The following is a 20182-nucleotide window of genomic DNA, read 5'->3' as shown; positions in this document are numbered from 1 at the left end:
ACACACACACACACACACACACACACACACACACACACACACACACACACACACACACACACACACACACACACCACACACACACACACACACACACACACACACACACACACACACACACACACGTTGTGTTGATGTAATGTTGTTTAATTCTGTACAAGTGAGAAGACATTTACAAAAACTAAATCAAACAAACAAAGTGACAGACGGTTTTCACAGAGAAGAGACGACTTATCAAACAACTGTTAGTTTCATTATTAAATAATCTTCATATAACATCCTTCAATTAGTCAATCAATTAATAATAAGTTCTAAAAATGTCTTGTTTTGTCCGACCAACATTTCAAAACTCAATATTCAATAGAAAAGCAGGAAATCTGAACATTTGAGGCTAAAACAGCGACTTCTCTTTCCCGTCATTTGACTTTAACGATTGATTATTAGAACAATTTGTATGAAAACGTATTTGTCTCTCGATGTTCCGCTGTGAAAAAGGTTCATCAGTCCTCACGCTGCCGTTTGCTTCTCAATAATGAATAAATTAAAAACATATGAGTAAAAACCTCGAGTTGTTGCGAGATAATCAGCTTCCACAGATTAAAAAAGTTCAACGCTGTGACACAGTACAAACAAAAGTGACAGCAGCTGACTCTGCTTTCAAGTTATGGAGTTTCCTGCTCCCTCAGCTCAGAGGGAGAAGTTGGACGACTGTCGACAGTTGACTTAGAGAACAGGTTCAACTGGGACCTTGTATAAATAGATCTGCTCCATTCTGTGAATCAGAATAGACACGAGCAAAGCTTTGGAAGAATAAACATCAGGAACCTCTGTGCAGGAAGTTGTGTGTTGAGACGTAATCGCACAAGATGGCAGCGCTCGGGTTCAGTTTATATTTTGCCTTCATGTCTGGAGAGTTGGAGGAAGTTCTTTACATTCTATGAGCTGGACAGTGAATGTATCAGCACAACAGTCGGTGTCTTTAAAAACACATCAACACTCAAAACCTGTCAAATCTTGGCTCTGCAATTTGGAAAACATGGCAGTGATTTCATTTAAAACAAATGTCGAGATGTACAACACAATAAATAATTCAAAACAATAAAATAAAAAATGGCCACAAGCAGCAGCAGCAAGCGTATGAATCAGTCTGATTTACATCTCCTCCTTAAAAAGACGAGAAATATAAATATAATAAAAGTATTATTCCAACGTCTAATTCATTTGCTCTCACGTCATTTCCTACAGAACACGAAGGCAACACGAGATCTGCTTTGTGCCTCACATCTGATGTAAACAGGGAAAAGTGAAGTTTGCTGCCCTCGAGCAGAAATACAGTACATAACGTCTCCGTCAGTGATACTTTAAATAACAACCCCTGTGTTTTACTAGTGTTACTGCACCAGGAGGAGTTAACAACACACCTACATCTGCTCTTAGCTGCATTAAAACGTGTTATAAACCATTTTTTAAAATCGGTGCTTCTAAAAGCTAAATGGGTAACTTAGTATTACGCTAACGGAAATCGGACTGTTTCCCTCTCGACATTGTTCTTGTTCAAGTTCACGGATCTTTGTCGTCCCTTTCAGTAAAAGTTGCCTGAGAAAACACAATTTTTACAGAACAGTAAAGCAACAGCAGCTCAAAAAAAACGCTAAGAATATTATAATAACTAATATTTCTATGTTTATGCTAAAGACTAGTCTTAGAAGATAAGGACGGTGTCGTGTCTTTGTGCAAAATTGTATTATTACTGAATTAACGTGGAGCAGATTGATCGATGTTGAAACCGAGCATCGCTCTAGTTTTAACTTTCTCCAGCTGAATCTCCTCAAACGCTGATTTACTGCCGACGTCTGGCTGAGGAAGGCAAAGAGACGAGTGAAATCCTGAGAGGAACCCAAACACTCACGTTCATTCTAAAGGTGTCAACATCGACTCTGAAGCTTCACAGTCGGCAGCTTCTCAAGTTTCAACATTATAATCAAGCTGTTTCTTCTCAGTAGGTTGTGCAGCACAGACCGTCGTGATGTCAGTGTGTGAAAAGACGTCAAAGCCAGAAAATGTCCACATGAGAGGCAACGCTGTGAACTCTGACGTCTCTACACGTTGCTGTAAACAGGAATGGGGAATGGACTGAGACCTGATGGCGTGAAGGGACCGAGCTCCTCGCCGACCGAACACTGAACTCTGCTCAGTTGGTGCGGCGTCACCTCGCGGGTCAGGAGGACGAAGACGAGCAGATCGGAGCAGCGAGGGGATGAAGAAGGGTGCTTTTGTAACAACGCTCCACGTCTCTGATTGGTCCTCTGCTCAGATGTCCATCCCCTCGTCACTTTCACACCAGTCGGAGGGAGCGTCCGTGCCGAAGTAACGATCTCCAAAGTTACCTGAGGAGGAGAAAGTGGAGATGATACTGCAGCAGGTGAAACGACAGAAGACACAGACCTGCAGGAATACGTTTAGTCATTATAGATATGTGTGAATCTGATTAGTTCTCATCTGATCAGATTGAGCCTCTCAAATACTCGCTGTTTGAGCTCCAAACCTTTTATCACCTGAGCCCATTGGACAGTTTCACCCACAGAGAGCAGCAGCTTTCTTTCCTCTGGGACGCGGCTGAAAACCTCCACTGATGGACCCATACGTCACCTTTAGACACAGTCCTCTGCCAGCTGCCATTACAGGTTAAAGATTAACTCTGCAGCAGCTCACTCTGACGTACGAGACTGAGCCGAGCAGCTCCTACAGCTCTGTGAGGACAATCAGGTCCTATTACAGGACACTGAGACATTAACTTCATCTTAAGACTACAGATGAAAATAAGAGATGCCGGAAACACCCCCACTGACAGACTGACAGCTGAGTGTGTTCAATGTGTCGTAGACTAGTTTCAGCCCTAAACTATTTTAATACAAGTTACAAACAAATCAACAGACGACAGCCTGAGGTGAGAGAAGCAGAAAACGACCTCACCGATGCCGGGTATGATGTGGAACTGGTCGTTGACCTCTTTGTCCACAGCCGTCGTGATGATGCGGACTTTAGGAAACGCGTAGGCCACCGAGTGCACGCCCATCTCTGCCATCAGCAGCGACAACAGGAAGATCTTATCCTCCGCTACATCATGGTCCTGATGAGAGAGAGAGGAGAGAGGAGAGAGGGAGAGAGGGAGAGAGGGAGAGAAGAGAGGGAGAGAGAGAGAGAAGAGAGGAGAGAGGAGAGAGGAGAGGAGAGAGGAGAGAAGAGAGGAGAGAGGAAGAGAGGGAGAGAGGAGAGAGGAGAGAAGAGAGGAGAGAGGAGAAGGAGAGAGGAGAGAGAGGAGAGAGAGGAGAGAGGAGATATTCATTTAAGATGGAGAAAAGGATTTTACCTTTCAAACTCAAACTTTCAAACCAGAAACTATGCTCAAAATTGAAATACACATAATTTCAGCTCCATTAATAGCGTTAAGGGAAACAGTAACATGGTCTGAGATCAACCTGCACAATATTGTATAAAACATAAAACTACTCACCTGCAGTAAGTGCAGCTTTTAATGAGATATCATCCATTTACACACTCGGTGGACATGACACATCCTGAATCTACTGCTGAAGAGCCCCATTGTCTATTCTACATTTCTTACATGAATGACTAAAGTATAAACAGTGACTGGAAGAGGACTGGAAAGAGCCAGCACGACAGTTCTCCACCCACTGAAAGATGGAAATGATTTTAAGGATAGTAAGTGTTCACCCACCAGCAGAACTCTGACCGCCATGAGAGCAGCAGCTCCGGTGGACACGGTGCTGTCCATCAGGATGACGTAGTCCTCACTGATGTCTTTGGGCAGACGGAGGTAGTGAAGCTGGAGGAAGGAGACAGGACAGTTAATAGATTTACACTTCCTGAATCAGTCTGTTCTGTAAAGTTAAAATCACTGAAAAAAGCAAAGTTACGGTGAATTCTCCGGAGAATCTCCTTTTACTTTGTGAGGCGCCGCTTCTTTAGAGCACACGAGGCAGATTTGCTGTAATGTATAAAAGTTCCACACCTCTGGTTCTCCAGTGTCATGGTTGGTCTGGATGAGGATCTTTCCCAGTCGGATGTCTTTGCACACGGCCATCAGAGCCTGCTCCATGGTCTCTCCTGCTCGAAGGATCGATACACCGGTGATCTGCACAAACACAGAGGAGAGGAATCCCACATGTTCAGAGGATTAAATGATGCAGCAGCTCATCTGGATCCAAGAGCAGTGAAAAGACAATGGGCCGTTTGTATCGTTATCCTAACTTTTCTATCATGGCCTGATGCAAACTGGGGTTTGAGGTTTAACTGTGTCGAGCAGCAGAAAAGAATCAGACTCACTCGTTGGCCGCTCAGCCTCTTGCCTTCATAGACGCCGCCCTGAGGCGTCTCCACAGAAACTGGCTGCAGAGACAAAGGGAAAGAATCAGTGAAAACAGCAAGTGAAACATCTCCTCACTTCATCCTGGACTCCACCTCCGACTCTACCAGTTAGAGACCAGAACACTGGAAGGTTCACACAGTTTTCTACTGGTTAAACCAATGTACAATCAAAGCTACTGCTGTTATTACCAACACCGAGGAGGTTATGTTTTCACCCCAGTCTGTTGGAAGGACGGGACATGGCTCAAGAAATACATTTTTGAAATGGTTGCAAAGGGCAAGAAACTTTTTATGATTACTTTCTTTAACATTTGGAGATTTCTTTGACATTCTCACAGATTTCCCAGGGAATAATTTATGGATATTGACGCACTCTGGTGCATCTGGAGTGAATTTAAGGTTTAAGGGTCTGAAGGACTTGGCAGAGATGAGGTCTATTCTTCCAGTTTTGAGTAGTGGACAGATATTTCTTTACTTTCAACAGTATTCAACCTTGAAATGGACTGGAAGCACGAGGTCAGGTAATTGTAAAACAAACACAAGGACCAACCTTGAGAGGTAGGAAGGAGAGGGCGTGTTCGATCAGAAGCCTCATTAATCTCTTGGAGTAGAAGATAAACTCGTCTCGGTTTGTTTCCTTGTTCCTACACAAACACACAAACACACAAACACGCAAACACGCAGAGGGGACGACAACGATTTGTAAAAGCTTGACGCACACAAGTGAGTAAAAGTCAGGACGTCTCGGCCTCTTGCTTTGTCCATTTTGACTTTCCTGTTCATTTCCTCCAGCTTTACGGGATTTTAAATATCTTCTGACATATCTCATTTTCAATAACTGTCAGAAAACGCTGCTCGTGAAATGTGCGAGCGTGAAAGTGTGTTCTGACCTGATGATGGTGTGCATGCCGCGGACCTGCGGCGTGCTCTCCATGACACTGAGGGTTTTGGGTAACGGCTGACCCTGATGAGCCGAGGCCAGAGCCGATCTGTGGCAAACACACTGTAAACGTCACGTTGACACAGATAACTCGAGTGGTCAAATTTTAAACATTAAAAAAACATTAGTCTCTTTTAAACATCAGAGAAGCTTTAGACAGTGAAAGTTAGCGTGGCCTGTTTGTACAGACGAGTCGAACACAAGAGAAACTGATGCTGGTGTCAGACAAGCAGCTGCGATAGAAAAGAAAATGAACATGCGTCTGTTTTAGGTTTCAAAGAAAAGTCAAAGAAATCAATGTTGTTTCTTGACAAGCAGCCAAAGGTGTTGGTACTTCACTTCTAAGTTAATGATACGGACTCATTTCCTTCTGTTAATGTTTCTCTACTAATGTCAAGTATAGAAATATGTTTACATCATAATCTTTTATACGAAATAAGGGCTAAGGGACGTCCCGTATTGATACAACCAGGAAGGATTGAGTCATGTCTCAGTGTGTGCACCATCACCTTGAGCCAAATATCAAAAACAAGAATTAGTAAATGTGGCACAAACGTGTTCACAACACATGCTTTCATGTGAACAAGTCGTGAAACAAGAGGAAAGTTAGATTTCTGTCGCCAAATAACAGCTGACGTTTTGTTTGCCTGCATTCTTTGTCTTAACTTTAAAAACAAAACAAGAATAAATCATGCTTTTGCTCTAACATCATCAAATTTTGGTCATAAAATGGTAGAGCCCGACTGATACCGAATATTGGGAGATAGATATATATTTAAAAACAAATTGCCAATCATTCCTAAGGTATTACTATCAAAACTTCATAGCACAGGAAATGTAATTGAAGCTTTATAGTTTTATTCAGATTCCCCAAAATCCTGACATCCTGTTTGTTTATCTTGTGCCCACAAGTTGTCGATGTTCTTTTATGAAATTCTCTTCTCATTAACTTGTTCCCATAAGGTTATTATCTTCCACGAATAAGTTTTGAAGAATATTTTGTGCGCACAAGAAAAACAAAATCACCCATCAGGAGTTTAGAGGCTCCGTTTAATGATAAGCTTTAATATAAATATCTATAAATTAAGAGAAAACACAAATACAAACAATTGCATTTTCTTTTTGCATGGTTTATTCTGTAAAACATGTTTTCATGTCGGCAAACATAGACGTCGATACCGATTTGTCTCGTGATTGGTTTATAGAACTTCTCAGCTGATAAATCGGTCGGGCTCTAATAAAAGACGTCAGAAATATGGAAGTAGCATGTTGTCTGGGTGAAGGTTTTGGTTTAAGTCAGAGATGCACAGCAAAAGGCCGGAGTGCATTAAAACTATGAGGATGCACAAAGGGAGCCTCACATATCCCAGCGGAGCTTCCTCTGAAGAAGGGGACAGATTTTCATTTGGTGGAATAAAGTGATTAAAAGTGTGGGGGGGGGGGGGAGATAAAGAAATACAGGACAGGGAAATAATACACACTAGGACAGGAAGTGAAATTAAAAAAGAGAAGGAAGAAGAAGAACAGTATTAGAGCAGAGAAGCAGCTCCACTACATCACCGCTGCGTGCAACACTCAACAAATAGCTCAGTTAGGTGGAGAATATAGATCATTGATTATTATTTATGGTTAATTGCTGCTCAGGCAGTGGAGCCTCTGTTCCTGCTCATTTATTCACTGAGCGGAGAATTGATCTCAGCTTCAGAGGACGACGACAAAAACCATTAAACCAACTTTCACCCGAAGACTAAAGTAGATTTTAAAATGTGGCTTCATCTGTGAAATATAGCCGAGACATTTCTATACCAGGCCTCTTTTTGTTTTACTTTAATGTCGACGTTTTAACCCAAAGCCTGAGGATTATACTTCGGTGTTTGTTCTATTAAACTTAAAGTTTCTCTGTCTGTTACAGAAACACAAACCCTCAACATTTCATTTTTCACCACAGACTGTGTAAAGATGGACGACAGATCCCCAAAGTGAAGCCAAAATCCGTCTCCTCCATGTTTGCAGATGGAACAAAGTGCTCAAGTTTCTAATTAGTTTACTTTTAATTAGATATTTGAGGATACATCGCCTCGTCTAACTTTATTTACAGTCTATGTTTATGTTTCTTTGGGCGAGACGGTTCATATTTAAGGAATCAATCACCTCCCGCTGGCTTAAGTTGAAGATCGCGAGTTTATCTTCGCGCAGAGTTCCCGCTCCGGTGCGTTTTAGTGCGTCTGTGTGAAAGCGGCCTGTGGAACCTGGTGCGATGCAGATTCGGCCAAATGTTTAAAACAGTAAAGATTTTTAATGAGGTTCATAACTTTAAGCGAAAGACTGGTCCACGCTTGCTGAGAATAGAAATGAGCGGAGGAGCAGGAGAGTGGAGGAAGACCTGCTTCATTTGTTTTCATTGTGTCTGCCAGTCATTTATTCCTGTTCCCCAGTTTTACTGTCCCAATTTCTGACTTTTATATCTATTGCTCCATTCAAGTGGACACCACCTGATCACATTCATTTTAACAGCAGGGGATGCAGCTCTATGCAAAGATATAAATCACATATTTTCACTGACGTAGTAGGGGGGGGGGCTTAACCTGCTGTTTGAGAATTACACTTTATTTTCTATTACGGTCGTGAATAAAAAGGTGCAGCGTATTAACAAGGTTCATTTCTCATGTCTGTTTGCTGCAGGGGTTTTATCAGATGACCGATATGGATTTTTGGTTCTGATCCGATATTAAGGATTCAGACATTTCTGATTCTGATGTGTTTCAAACCCCTTTTATCTGCCTGTCGTCTTTTGTTTCTAAAGGATGTGGAGATGAAGACAGGGAAAAATAACAGCAGAAAATGGAGGTGAGAGGGAGAAGCTGCAGAAGTTATCACAAAATATAAAGCTCTGACAGTCGTACCTCACAGTGATCTCACGCTGGAATGGTTACACAGCATTCAGCCAGTCAGGGGGGGGTCACACACACACAGGACACACACACACACATACACACGGGTGAGAAACATAAGAAAACATGAGAACAACAACAAGACATTGTTCAGAAAATATCATCTGTAATGTCAAATCCCCCAAAAAGCCATTTTTCAAACACTTAAAGCAAAGTAAATGTTTGTCTGTTTAAACTTCACGTGGGAAAGACATTAACTGAACTGATGATACATTTAGATTTGTATATTTTACTTTGTGGTACAAGTTATTAAACCATCAAAAACATTAAGAGTAATGCAGATGTAGTTTAATCTCATTTTGTTTAGAAACAACAACAATCTTTAGAATCCAAGAAAACTCAGATGAATATTCAATAATAACGTGTGTGTGGCACTCGTCCACGTTACATAATGTAGGTTACTTGTGTTCTGCTTGTGGACGTGCATGAATATGTTAAAGGTGGAACAAATCATAGTTTGGTACAGGTCATAAACCGACTGGATGAGAGTACGGTGCGTGTGTGAGTAAAGATAACCTCCGCTCTCTCACAGGATCGTTTATCTCAGGTTCCGACTGTGGACTCACAACGTTCAGAGAGGAGAGGATCTCACAAAGTAAATATTGTCATGAGAGTAAATCCACGGTTTGATTTTGTCCGTGTGCAGGATTCCTCCTGAAACTTGGAAACCCTGATCATCGTTTACCTCTTTCAACCAGCAGAGGGAGGAAGTGGTAAACAAACACCTTCACTTCCAACACGCTGTCATCCAGAAAGAAAATGTCCTAACCAGCCTTCAGATTGGTTTCAGACCCGGCTGATGAAATGTTTTAACGTTACTTAGCATCTTCACGTGTTTTTAATGATCTTTGACTGAACCTGTTCCCTCCACCGACCCGACAGGGAGCATCTTAAACAGGATTTAAAATGTTAAATGGCAGAAAATAAGTCTGTTTGAAGACGTGCAGATATCGAATCGTGAGCTGGAAGTTTCCAACATGTTCGATTATAAAACGCATCCTTTCCAATTGAGAAAGGCTCATATTAGGTTTCCCTTGGCTTCCTGTGCACTACATGTAAGCATCACGTTTTACACCCGGGTCAACAAAAACATTTAATTTGTACGTCTAATGAATTTAGTGGATTTCCTGTGATGGTTTAGAGATTTGTCTACTAATGACCCACAGGAGTTCTGCGATTAAAGAACCATCGGCCACGTTCACACAGCCGACGGAGGATCAGAGTGACCGTTCTGAGGCTTAATAAACTTCAGGAAGTTTCTTATTTGAGCAGATATTACTGCGCATGGACAGAAGTGTTTATGAGATGCATGATTAAATCTAGGAGCCTCCAAGTTCAGAGAACTTAGCAGCTAAAGAAGTGGAAATTGTTATTATTTTCATCGTTATAAAGCGAAGTCACGTTAAACTATTCTTTACGGAGAATCAACTGCAGATGCTATGAAATAAACTGGAACATTTTTATCAGCACATTATGGAGCTGAGGCAGCACTTTCTCTACAAAATGTCACAGCCTGAACGAAGAGTAACCGTCTGTAAGAGTGAAAATAACCCAGATTCAAAGAAAACAGTAAAATCACGACAATAAAACCGAGAGGAGTTTTTTTTACCTTCTCCAGTTGACTGTGAACGTGTTGGACAATTAAATCCAACGCTACGAAATTCTCTCCTCCTGCAAATAACACACACACACAGAACAAGGAGTTAGAGATGATTGTAACTGAAACGCTGATGAGAAGTTATCCAGTGTTTACATAGAGATATCATTTATATTTTATAATAACAGAGCACATAAAATAACAAACTAAACCTTATTAAGTATAAACATACGAGTGGACACAATTAAAAGGAAAACTATGATTTCCTCTGACCTCTGGGCACCACGATGTCGGCGACCTGCACCGTGGGTTCGATGTACTGCTCGAACGCCGGCTTCACGAACTTGTTGTACTGCTTGATGATGCCGCTGATGTTCCGTCCACGCTGTGAAACGTCCCTCTTCAGCCGCCGTATCAGGCGGATGTCGGAGTCCGTGTCAACAAACACCTTCATGTCCAGGAGCTGGGGGATAGAGGGACAGAGGGAGAAATTATAAAACTCACTTTGATTTGTTTTCTACATTTCTTCACGTCTTGTGCAGCTTTAGAGGAATTTCTGTGACCCTAAATATTGAGTGAAACCCTCGTACATTAAGTAAAGTACAAGTGTGTGGAAAGCGACTGTGTAAGCTTCATATTTAAGCTCCGTCAGAGAAGCCGACCGTCCTGAAAGAGACAGTGAAAAAGCTCCTTGAGCTGCTTCAGTGATTTGACATTTTTACAGCGGAGACATGACGCCGGGGTCGGCCCGCGTCGAGGGATCAGAAGTGCAAAACCGAGGAGACATCAGTTATCGTTGTCACCGTTAAAAGAGAAAGTCGGCCGCTGATCCGTCTACCGAGCTCAATTAAACTGAACCTTAACTCAGCAAAAACCAGGAAAAATCGATGGGGCAGTACCACAACGGAGGAGGAACAACAAAGAGGCGTCGGCTCCGCTCAGAAAAAGAACAATTGATGAGCAGGGAAAGAGTGTGTGAGTGATGTAGACGGGCCGGACAGTGCGGATACAGGTATAACTCAGTGCACAACAAGCCGCTGGATCCCGTCTGCTGTAAATCTGACAAAGGGACTGAACAAAAGATGGCATGTTGCTGGATCAGCACGGCCGTCGGCCCGGAGACGGAGGTAAATGAGGAGAGGATTGTTTCTAAAGGTTAGAGAGCACGGCTGAAGCTGCACATCGTTTTCTAACCTGCTCAAACAGGAACGTTCACAGTCACCTCCGCCAAGGAGCTTATCACACAAAAACCACTGGATGGAAGAGCAACCTGGTGGAAGGATGTGGTGCAGGTGAGGGGAGGGCTCATTAAATATTGATCCAGATCAGGGCCTGAATATTAAAAGGGAGGATTTACTGTTCAGCTCTTTTATTAGGCTGCGTTAGCTTTAGCTTGGTGTACCTAATAAACTGCTACCTGAGCGTGTGCGTCCGCAGCCTCTCGCTCTCTAACAATCACACCTCTTCATTAGCGTATCAGATCCGCGGCTGTAATTGACTTCAATTCCGAGAATGGACACAGAAAACAATTAATCACTGCGGACAATGGCTCTTATGAGGATAATCAACTACACAGCTGGGTCTCAGGGGGGGGGCAGGCTGTCAGCCTTATCACCACGGTCCAGATCACACACTCACACTCACACACAGACTCACACACAGACTCTCACACACAGACTCTCACACACAGACTCACACACACAACCCCCCCTCTTTACAAAAGGATGCAGCAGGACCGCTCCCCCATAAAGACGACTCGCGCTCAGAGCTCATGGATTTCCTCTGAGCGTCGGCAGCGTCATTGTAAAGACTGCAGGATTCGTTCCTCCTCATAAACCTGGTCTGCTCGTCCCTTACAGATTTTAGCTGCACTGAAATGACTGAAAACTAATTTCCCTCAGGGGACAATAAAGTTTCAAGTCTAGTGGATTTAAATGGGGGGAAAAAAACTGAATTGCTTTATATCCTTGAGAATTTTTAGGTTTCCAAAACAGATTTTTTTCCCCAGAATATCATTAGTCATAGAACAACTACTAGAATTAAATACTGAATGTGTTGATGTGGGTTAACATTTCAGGTGTATGATTTAAAAACATTGGCAGAAGCAAAGAGTGGAAGTATTAGTTGCAGATTAATGTAACACTGTGATGGAGAGGAAGAGGATTATTATTATATTAAACTCTTCTTACCTTCAGAAGCTCCTTGTTGGCGAAGGCCAGGATTCCCTCAAAGATCACGACATTGGCCCCGTACACTGTTTTCTGAAGAATAAAAAGATACGGATTAAATAGACCTTTCATGAGATTCAATATCAGCATCAACTCTTTGAACGGCGGCGTCCTCCAGCAAGAGGCCGCAAAGTCTGCGCAGTAGAAGGAGCATCTTTCTACTTTCAGCTTCCACCGAATCAAACTGCGTGAACACTTGAGATCTGAAACTGTGCTGAAGGAGTCTTCTTCTCCAAAGCCGATGTTTTAAATATTTTTCAAATAGACTCAATAGATATCACGCCAAGAAACACAGGAAAACCTCAACCGGCTCTTTTCAGGTTCGTTATCTGATAAACCTCATCCTGAACCTGAGCTGTTTGTGAACGTGTTTGTGTGGGAGCGAGAGAAATTAATCACTCCCTCAATCAAAGACAAAATGGTGCTGAGCTTGTCACAATCCTATTAACTTCCTCTTACCGGCGTCGTGCTCGGGTCAATGGACTGGACACTTCGGTATTGATTTTGAGGAAGAGAGAAAGAGAGCAAGACAATGAGCAAAGAATGAGAGAGAGAGAGAGAGAGAACAGAGGTTGTGTGTAAAGAGGTAAAGTGGAATCTGAAGAAAGAGTTGAGTGTTTATCGATTAGTTCATTTCCCTTTTTCTTTTCTAAGAGATGATTTAGTGAGTCTTTAAGTATCTGTGCCGGTGAGAGAAGGAGAGAACGAGAGAAGGTGACCTCCGACTTTATGAGAGAATAAGAAACTTGACTGTGGCCTCTGGTTGGTCCACATAACGAACACACACATATAAACACAGGGAGTGTACACAGCCTGCAGCTGGTTGGCCCTCGAAGCCCTCGGGGCCCCGCGGCTTAATTAAACTCACAACAGTACGAAAGGCCCATAAAAAGATTTCGGAGTCACAAGTCGTGAGAGGCGATTTCCCGCATGGCGTTGTGTCTTTCAGCCATGAAATTACATTGCAAAGAAATAGAGAAGAGTTGTCAGAGTGCAACACGGCCAGATTGATTCTTCACAATGCTCCTGGGAGGGGATTCGTGCTCTTTGCTTGGGTTAATGTCCTGTTCACTAAATCCTTAATAATTAGCAAATTAGCCGACATTTCCATTGGCATCGGCTCTAAAGACTAACACGTCCCCGGGGGGGGTTAAGTGATTTCTTACAGCAAGAATTAAATTTCATCTTCTTATGAGGATAGATTATCCCCTTCAAAGTGAAGTGGAATGGTTTGTCCCACTGAGAATTATAACGACGACATGGATATGATTCGCTAATATAGACGATTATCAACTTTTCTGAGAACGATGTCGAAATTCCAATTGAAAAAGGATTCAATGACAGAAATAGTGATATTTTATTTAGTCAACACTCTTACTCCAACTGTTTTATTCATTAACTCCAAATCTCCCATTAGCTTCAAGCTGCACAATATTCACACTCACACATAACTGGCCTGACTTTATTCATCAAGATCCATTAATTATTTTCAGAGAAATCCTAGAAAATGTTGAAAAACATCCTATAAGGCAAAGTTAAAGAAAATGAAAAACTAATCTTGTATGCGCCCCGTGATCTGGACCCGCACTAAACCATAATGAGTTCTTCCCTGACCCATAAAACATCCTGACAGCAAATTTCAAAGAAATCTGTCAAGTGGTCTTTGTGTTATGTTGCTTGCAAACAGAAAACCATCAGTAAACACAACGAACAAATGAACAGAGGTGAAAACATAACCCACTTGGCAGAGGTGATGAGTAGTGATGCCAAAATCACAATGTGAACAGCTCACATAGCTCTAAAGTGACACAAGCTCTATTATCACCTCCAAGGAGGATGTATTTTCACCTCGGCCCATTTGTTTGTTTATCAGCAGGATTGTGCAAAAACTACTGAGAAGATTTCCACGGAACTTGGTGGAAGGACGGAGCCAAGAAAGTTTTCATTTGCCACAAGTTTCGGACAAAGGGACGGATCCAGCTTGATTGAATCTAAGAGGACTTTTTGGTCTCGGCGAAGGTATCGACTCGACTGAGAACCATTCTCGTTTTAAACAGCGTCGGTAAATAAAGACCTGGGGAATCAAACATCATCTCAAAGAGAGAGATACAACACGCTGCCATGAGTCAGCTCACGGTTGATGTGGTGAGAAAGCCTCACCCATTGTTTGCGCCTGCAGTGAGAGTTGAAGTCGTACACCGGCACTTTGATGCTTTTGCCCTTCTTCAGCTTTCTGAGGACGGTGACCAGCAGCTCGAAGTCGAACGCGTCAGGGTGGTCAAAGTTGTACTCGCTCTTGGCCGCCAGCTCCTGATCTTCTTTATTCAACACCTGAAAAACACAGAAACAGCATCAGAGAACCAGTTAGAGACGCACGACTTCACACTAAAGATGTTCATATATGGATTGATCTGAATCTTTAAAAGAAACTAATTTACCATCTAACAGTTGTACATTGAATTTTGAACGTTGAATTTTTGAGAAACGGCCAAAGAAAGTGTTTGTGAGGTCACAGTGACCTTTGCCCTTCAAAATCTGCAGCGCACCTTTGAGTCCAGGTGAACCTTCGTGTCGGATATAATGAAATTCCCCTCCGAGCATTCCTGAGACTTTACGTTCACAAGAATGGAACGGACCAACCTGAAAACTTAACGCCTTCGGGCCATGAAAGATGTGCACCAGCTCATCTGTGAGACAGAATGCAAAGTACGTCTGTTCCCATTCACCTTGAACACCTCACAAGAGATCTACTGCACGTATTACTGCATGTGTGTGTACATATATGAGCAGAGTGGAGTTTTCCTTTAAGAATGAACCCACCCGACTTATTTTACTCACTGGTGTGAACTTAACTAACCCTACAACAACCAGCAGCAATCCACAGAGACATGCAGACGTAAATTGACTCTTAGATTCAGTGAGTGGTGTGAAGCTGAGGAATGATCGACTTCGGGTCTCGGAGGAGAGGGGGGGTGTAATTGATATGAACTACTGTGTTGATCAGTCTGAAGCTTTTCCTTACTGTGCTGAAATCAGCACCGACAACCCGAGGGAGACAATGTCCACAGAGCACGTTATTGTACGTTTAATCAAATCTCCTATTTACATTTTAAATTACCTTGTAGAAGGAGTCCATGGAGAGCAGGACCACCCAGGGAACGTCCAGCGCCTCGATGATCTTATTGGCCACTGTGGTTTTACCAGAAGCACTTCCTCCGCACAGACCTGAGAGGAAAACACAGAACCACCAAACCCGTTAGCAACCGTTTGGTAGAAATCAAACAACAAATCTGTTATATTACAGGAAGACAACAGCAAAATCTTCATTAGATCCCTTTCTTTTTTAATCCAAAGTGCTGTGTGAATCACTCTCAGCTGTCAACCAGGACGTTTTATCCCGTTTTTATATGATCAAATAACTCATCAAAACCAAACTTATTAACGTCAGTGTGATAAGAGCTCCCTGGAATGACATTTGGACCAAATCAAGAACGTTCCTCGAGGTGTTCTTGAGATATCAGGTTCAAAAGGTAAAACATGTGTTTTGTGACCTCAGAACATTGAAATCTCATCATGTTCATCCTTGAGTCGAGCTGAACGTTGGTTCCACATATGTAGAAGTTCCGTCAAGACTTTCTTGGGATATCATGTCCACGTGGCTGGAGAGGACATATTGTCTCTGGCTGTCACTGGGCAGAGGCATAAAGAAATGGCCGTGTGACCATGTTTTGCTTGGCACAGCAGAATATTTGTGTGTGCAGCCATATTTCGTCAAAAACTACAAGAAAAAACAAATACAGCTGTGGCACAGATGTAAAAAAAATAAGTGTTTGTCCGGATCGTTTCTTTACCTCACCCGACCTCCTGGGTTAAAGACCACAAGTGCAATCCTTCAGGACAACTACCCTGGGAACTGGGCCAGCACCGCACGCTGGCTGACTGGCAAAAAAAGGTGAAAAACAGGATGCATTTGCTGTGCGTTTGTTTGTGTGTGCACGCGCGTGTGTGCACGGGAACAGAAATGGCCTACGGAGCCACTTCTGTGTTATAAACAACTCTCAGTGAAGTGTTGGGATGGGGTTTTTTGCTCCGATAAGAACCATCAAGGTCAAAACTGCTGACTGGGAGACGAGGGAAAAACCACTGCAGTGCTCCTCATTTCTATGTATGATTACAGCATCAGAGGGTTATAGGAGCAAAGCGTCGGACTTATTCACTGCGTTTCAAAGGACTCAGCGCAGGCGACACATTCTGAGCAGTGAAACGTCCCGTCACAGCAGATAAAACAGTCTTTCTATTAGCAATAAAACCAGAATGTAAGATAACAGCAACCTCAGGTAGCTATGATGCTTCACAATGTTTTTCTACCCACTTTCTCACTCCACGTTTGGTTCATCCATCCATCCATCTTTTCTTCCATTTCTACATCTTCTATCCACCACGTGTTTCCCTCTCTCCACATCCCACTGAACACAGGACCGTTTCTCCTCCTCGTCCTCGCTCTGTCGAGTTCTCTGCAGAGTCTGGTCCTTTAAACCGGACCCACATCGCCCACAGCACAGCTGAGTGTGAAATTGTGCCCAGACTCCGAGGCCCATTGACAATAACAGATTGCCCACTAAAGATAATGTCCACCTCTCCCTCCACGTGTTCCTGCTAATGCCGATCTGATGGGTTTAAATCACGGAACATTGGCTCCGCAAATTTCAAGCGCACACCACACACACACAAACACAAACACATACAGTCTGTGTGTCACGGCTCATTTTACTGCTGCTGTTACTCGTCCTGAGGCAGATATTCTACTGCGCTGCTCAGCAAGATGGAGGCTGGGCTGTAAAAATCAGGCCAGAGTCTCACGAACCAGTGTTTTAAACCAGAAATATCTAAAGCAAGAATGTTTGGTTGAAAAACTAAATACTCTACGGCCTCAAAACGGGAAATTCTCAGACACGCCTACCTAACCCCCCCCCCCCCCCCCCCACACACACACACACACACACACACACACTTTTGCGACAGAAATATTGTATGATAGGCTTCTCGCCGACGGCCAAGACCATGATCCTCCAGGGCCGCTTGAGCCGCTCGCTCAAACATCCAGTGCTGAGACATCGGTGTCTGAGGGGCCCGGTGGTCCCGAGCTCTTTGAACTGCTGACACAGGAGAGACCCTGGTCGGGGCCGTCAGGAAACCCCAGAGGCATTTCTGTCGCACAATTGTGTTTATGAGATTGTGTTTGTGAGATTGTTTGCCATTAAAAAGTGATTTACGCACATCATCTTTGTAAAAGCTGGTTTCACATATTTTCTGTGTTAATTTTGAGTTGTTGAATTCACTCTACATGTGACTCGCTTCCCGGAGAGAAAACTGGACGTCCTCTCACAATTAAAAATCGAAAACGGTTGTAAATACACAGAAGACGATCAAAGTCTCCTTCTTGTTCTCACCAATAACGAAAGCCTCTTTGAACGTGGTCCCGGTGACGTTGTACCACGGGGGTCGACCTGCGGTGTAGATGGTCCGCTTGTCGGTCCGCAGCAGCGGAGGCTCCGTCTTCGACAGGCTCGTGGTCCGTTTGCGTGGCGACAAGGACGGCGTCAAAGGGCAGCGGGGGACACGGGCGGAGAGGCCGTCCAAGGAATCGTCCCCACTCCCACTGAAGGGACGACAGAGAACAGAGTCAGACGACAGAGACACGCATGTCAGACAAAATTCTTTAGGGCGCTTCCTAAATTACAACGTGAAACACTGACCAGATCAAAGCAACGGAACAAAGACATTAAGCTGTGACTTTTTGTGTTGGTTGCCATCAGAGATGCCTTGTTAGCTCATAGTCGGCCCCCTGCTGCTGCTGCTCCATTACAGGCATTTTAGTCACGGCAAGACATCTGAAGGCTCCTCAAAGCTAAATGAAAGGCAGCTAATCAAAGTTATGAAGCTATAAATGGGCAGAAACAAGGTGCTAACGTTTTAAAAGTTTGATCATTCAAAGCCTTTTATTTAACTTGTGAGGACCTGCAGATACTCGTGTGTCCTGCAGAGAGACGAGAGGGAGTCTGGGCTCCGGAGTCTCCCTCTGCGTTGTCTCTCCACAGTGAGGTCTACTGTAGGTGTGGTTGAGGGGGAGGAAGGGGGAACTCGCCGACCCTCCCCAGGAAAGTCACACCACTGCCCTGGACGCAGCACAAGGCGGGGGGGCCTGCGTTCACATGAGTAAGGCTGTCATCACTTGGCTGCTACATAACAAGAGAATAAGATCATTTATATTTAGTCTTTAAACTACAGACTGTCCGGTTCCTGTGTCTGTGCCTCCTCAGGATGAGCTCCTCCAGCGGTGGTTTGATCCAGAGGGCGCACAGAGCGGATCACTACGCATCGAGGGACTATTCTGTTTGGAGCAATGTTTGTGATTTAAATGTATATTTATCTATGTGAGATATGATTATTCTCAGTGAAGAGACGTAACAAGCCTTCAGGAAACAACTAACTCAAATTGTGACGGGTCAAAAGCAGCAAAATCAACACATATTCATGTGCATAAATTAATATTAATGCTTCTATGACCTACATTTATCCTGCAGTCAACACGTCATCAACCTGAGAGAACAACACATCAGAGGAATCTTCCACTCCAGTCAACATGTGGAGCACAATCCTCACGGGAGGTGTTATAACTGTAATAACCACAGATAATGTGAATGGACAGATTGTGGCTCAGACACAGGATGATCTGCCCCCCCACCCCGTTGTGGTATGAAACCAGTGGTAACTGTATCTGGCCTGTAGATGTGAATCTCTTACTGCTTCTGTCCCTCCTCCTCCTCCTCCTCTTCATCAGTTGTACACATGCACCTGAAGCTGCACATGACTCACAGCTGCTGGTTCGTTGAGCCGAATTCACCACACTACGTCGACACGTGGTAGAAACCAGTTTGAAACCAGATTAAACAGTAACGACACAAAACACCTTAAATCCTGGTGGATTTCAAAGAGGTGTCCCCGTTAGCTAGCATGGACACTTTCTGCACCAGCTAGCGTTAGCACGGTGACACGTGAAACCGAACCTCTGACGTGTGCTTTCATGAGTTGTCGTGTTGTTGTGTTGTTGTGTTTGTGTAGTTTGTGTTTTGTTCGCCGCAGCCACGCTGACACAACGCGCGAGGGAGCTAGCTAGGTAGCGTTAGCATGCTAGCCTCCTAGCATGCTATTACTCTCTGTGTGATCGTCTTTGTTTCGAACCTGTCGGACCGCGACATGGACCTGTCCGCCTCCGGAGCCTCGTCCGCGGGCAGCGCGTCCGCTTTACCGTCGCTGCTGGGTGTCTCCATGTCTGGCTCGGCTCGGCTCAGGTCGGCTCTGCGCGGCACGGAAAACAAACACAGCCAGCGTCATGACGTCAGAAGGACACGTCAGACGCAACCCCATGCCACATTTACGGAAATCGGACAAAAGCGCCACGTTGAGATTTCGCTATTAATTAGGGAATAATGCAGAAAAAAGCTTCTACATTTAATTAAATAAACTTATTTATGAATTTAAAAACAACTTGTTACCTTGGTTACATATCGGTACAATAACCGAGCTGTTTTCTGCCATCTTTATGTTGCACATTTAGAAAAACTGGCTTGTACATGTTTTAATGTTCCTCCTTTTATATGGTATTGTATTTCATCTTATTTTTATTCTTACTTAATTTTTCCCTTGTGCTGCTGTGCCGATTATGAATTCCCCTTATAGAGGATCACCAATCTTATCATATACGTCTTAAAAATAAAACTGTAAATGGCTGAACTTAAGTAAAAATGACCCAAAGAGAAACTAAATACAGGTAAAATAATAATAATAATGTTTGTGTCAGTATTAACTTGTTAGTCCTGTAATCCACAACAATTCATCCAGTAGTCATATCTACTGCAGAGTACAGATTTCTGGGGAAGGAACAAAAATACACGTGTGCTGATTTCTTTGAGATAACACTAACTGTTTCATAAAGTGCTGTTCTATACTAATGATAAATGGCATCAGAAACATTGATCTAATTAGAGGCCACATGATGACACAAGTTCCTTCAAGC

The 20182-nt window shown here is 43.4% G+C and overlaps 1 protein-coding gene and 1 long non-coding RNA gene across 2 annotated transcripts; one reads left to right on the top strand and one right to left on the bottom strand.

Annotated features, from left to right (window-relative positions):
- Window positions 1–579: 579 nt before the first annotated feature.
- Window positions 580–1107, top strand: LOC117758292. Its single transcript, XR_004613261.1, has 2 exons — window positions 580–710; window positions 796–1107. It is a non-coding gene; the product is annotated as an uncharacterized LOC117758292 (long non-coding RNA).
- A 1094-nt stretch (window positions 1108–2201) lies between these two features.
- Window positions 2202–19494, bottom strand: si:ch211-243j20.2 (uridine-cytidine kinase-like 1). Its single transcript, XM_034579845.1, has 15 exons — window positions 19348–19494; window positions 17556–17764; window positions 15224–15330; window positions 14266–14436; window positions 12067–12138; window positions 10151–10340; window positions 9890–9951; window positions 8233–8249; window positions 5280–5378; window positions 4940–5033; window positions 4348–4410; window positions 4034–4156; window positions 3740–3847; window positions 2974–3130; window positions 2202–2387 (listed from the first exon to the last, which is right to left on the bottom strand). The coding sequence occupies exons 1-15, from the start codon at window positions 19434–19436 to the stop codon at window positions 2311–2313; spliced, it is 1638 nt and encodes a 545-aa protein (XP_034435736.1). The 5' UTR covers window positions 19437–19494; the 3' UTR covers window positions 2202–2310.
- Between the last annotated feature and the right edge of the window lie 688 nt (window positions 19495–20182).

This window comes from Hippoglossus hippoglossus, chromosome 24, assembly GCF_009819705.1.
Source record: "Hippoglossus hippoglossus isolate fHipHip1 chromosome 24, fHipHip1.pri, whole genome shotgun sequence".
Classification (NCBI taxonomy): Eukaryota; Metazoa; Chordata; class Actinopteri; order Pleuronectiformes; family Pleuronectidae; genus Hippoglossus; species Hippoglossus hippoglossus.
Note: the sequence above shows the minus strand (reverse complement) of the source record. Positions and strands in the feature narration are given on the sequence as shown.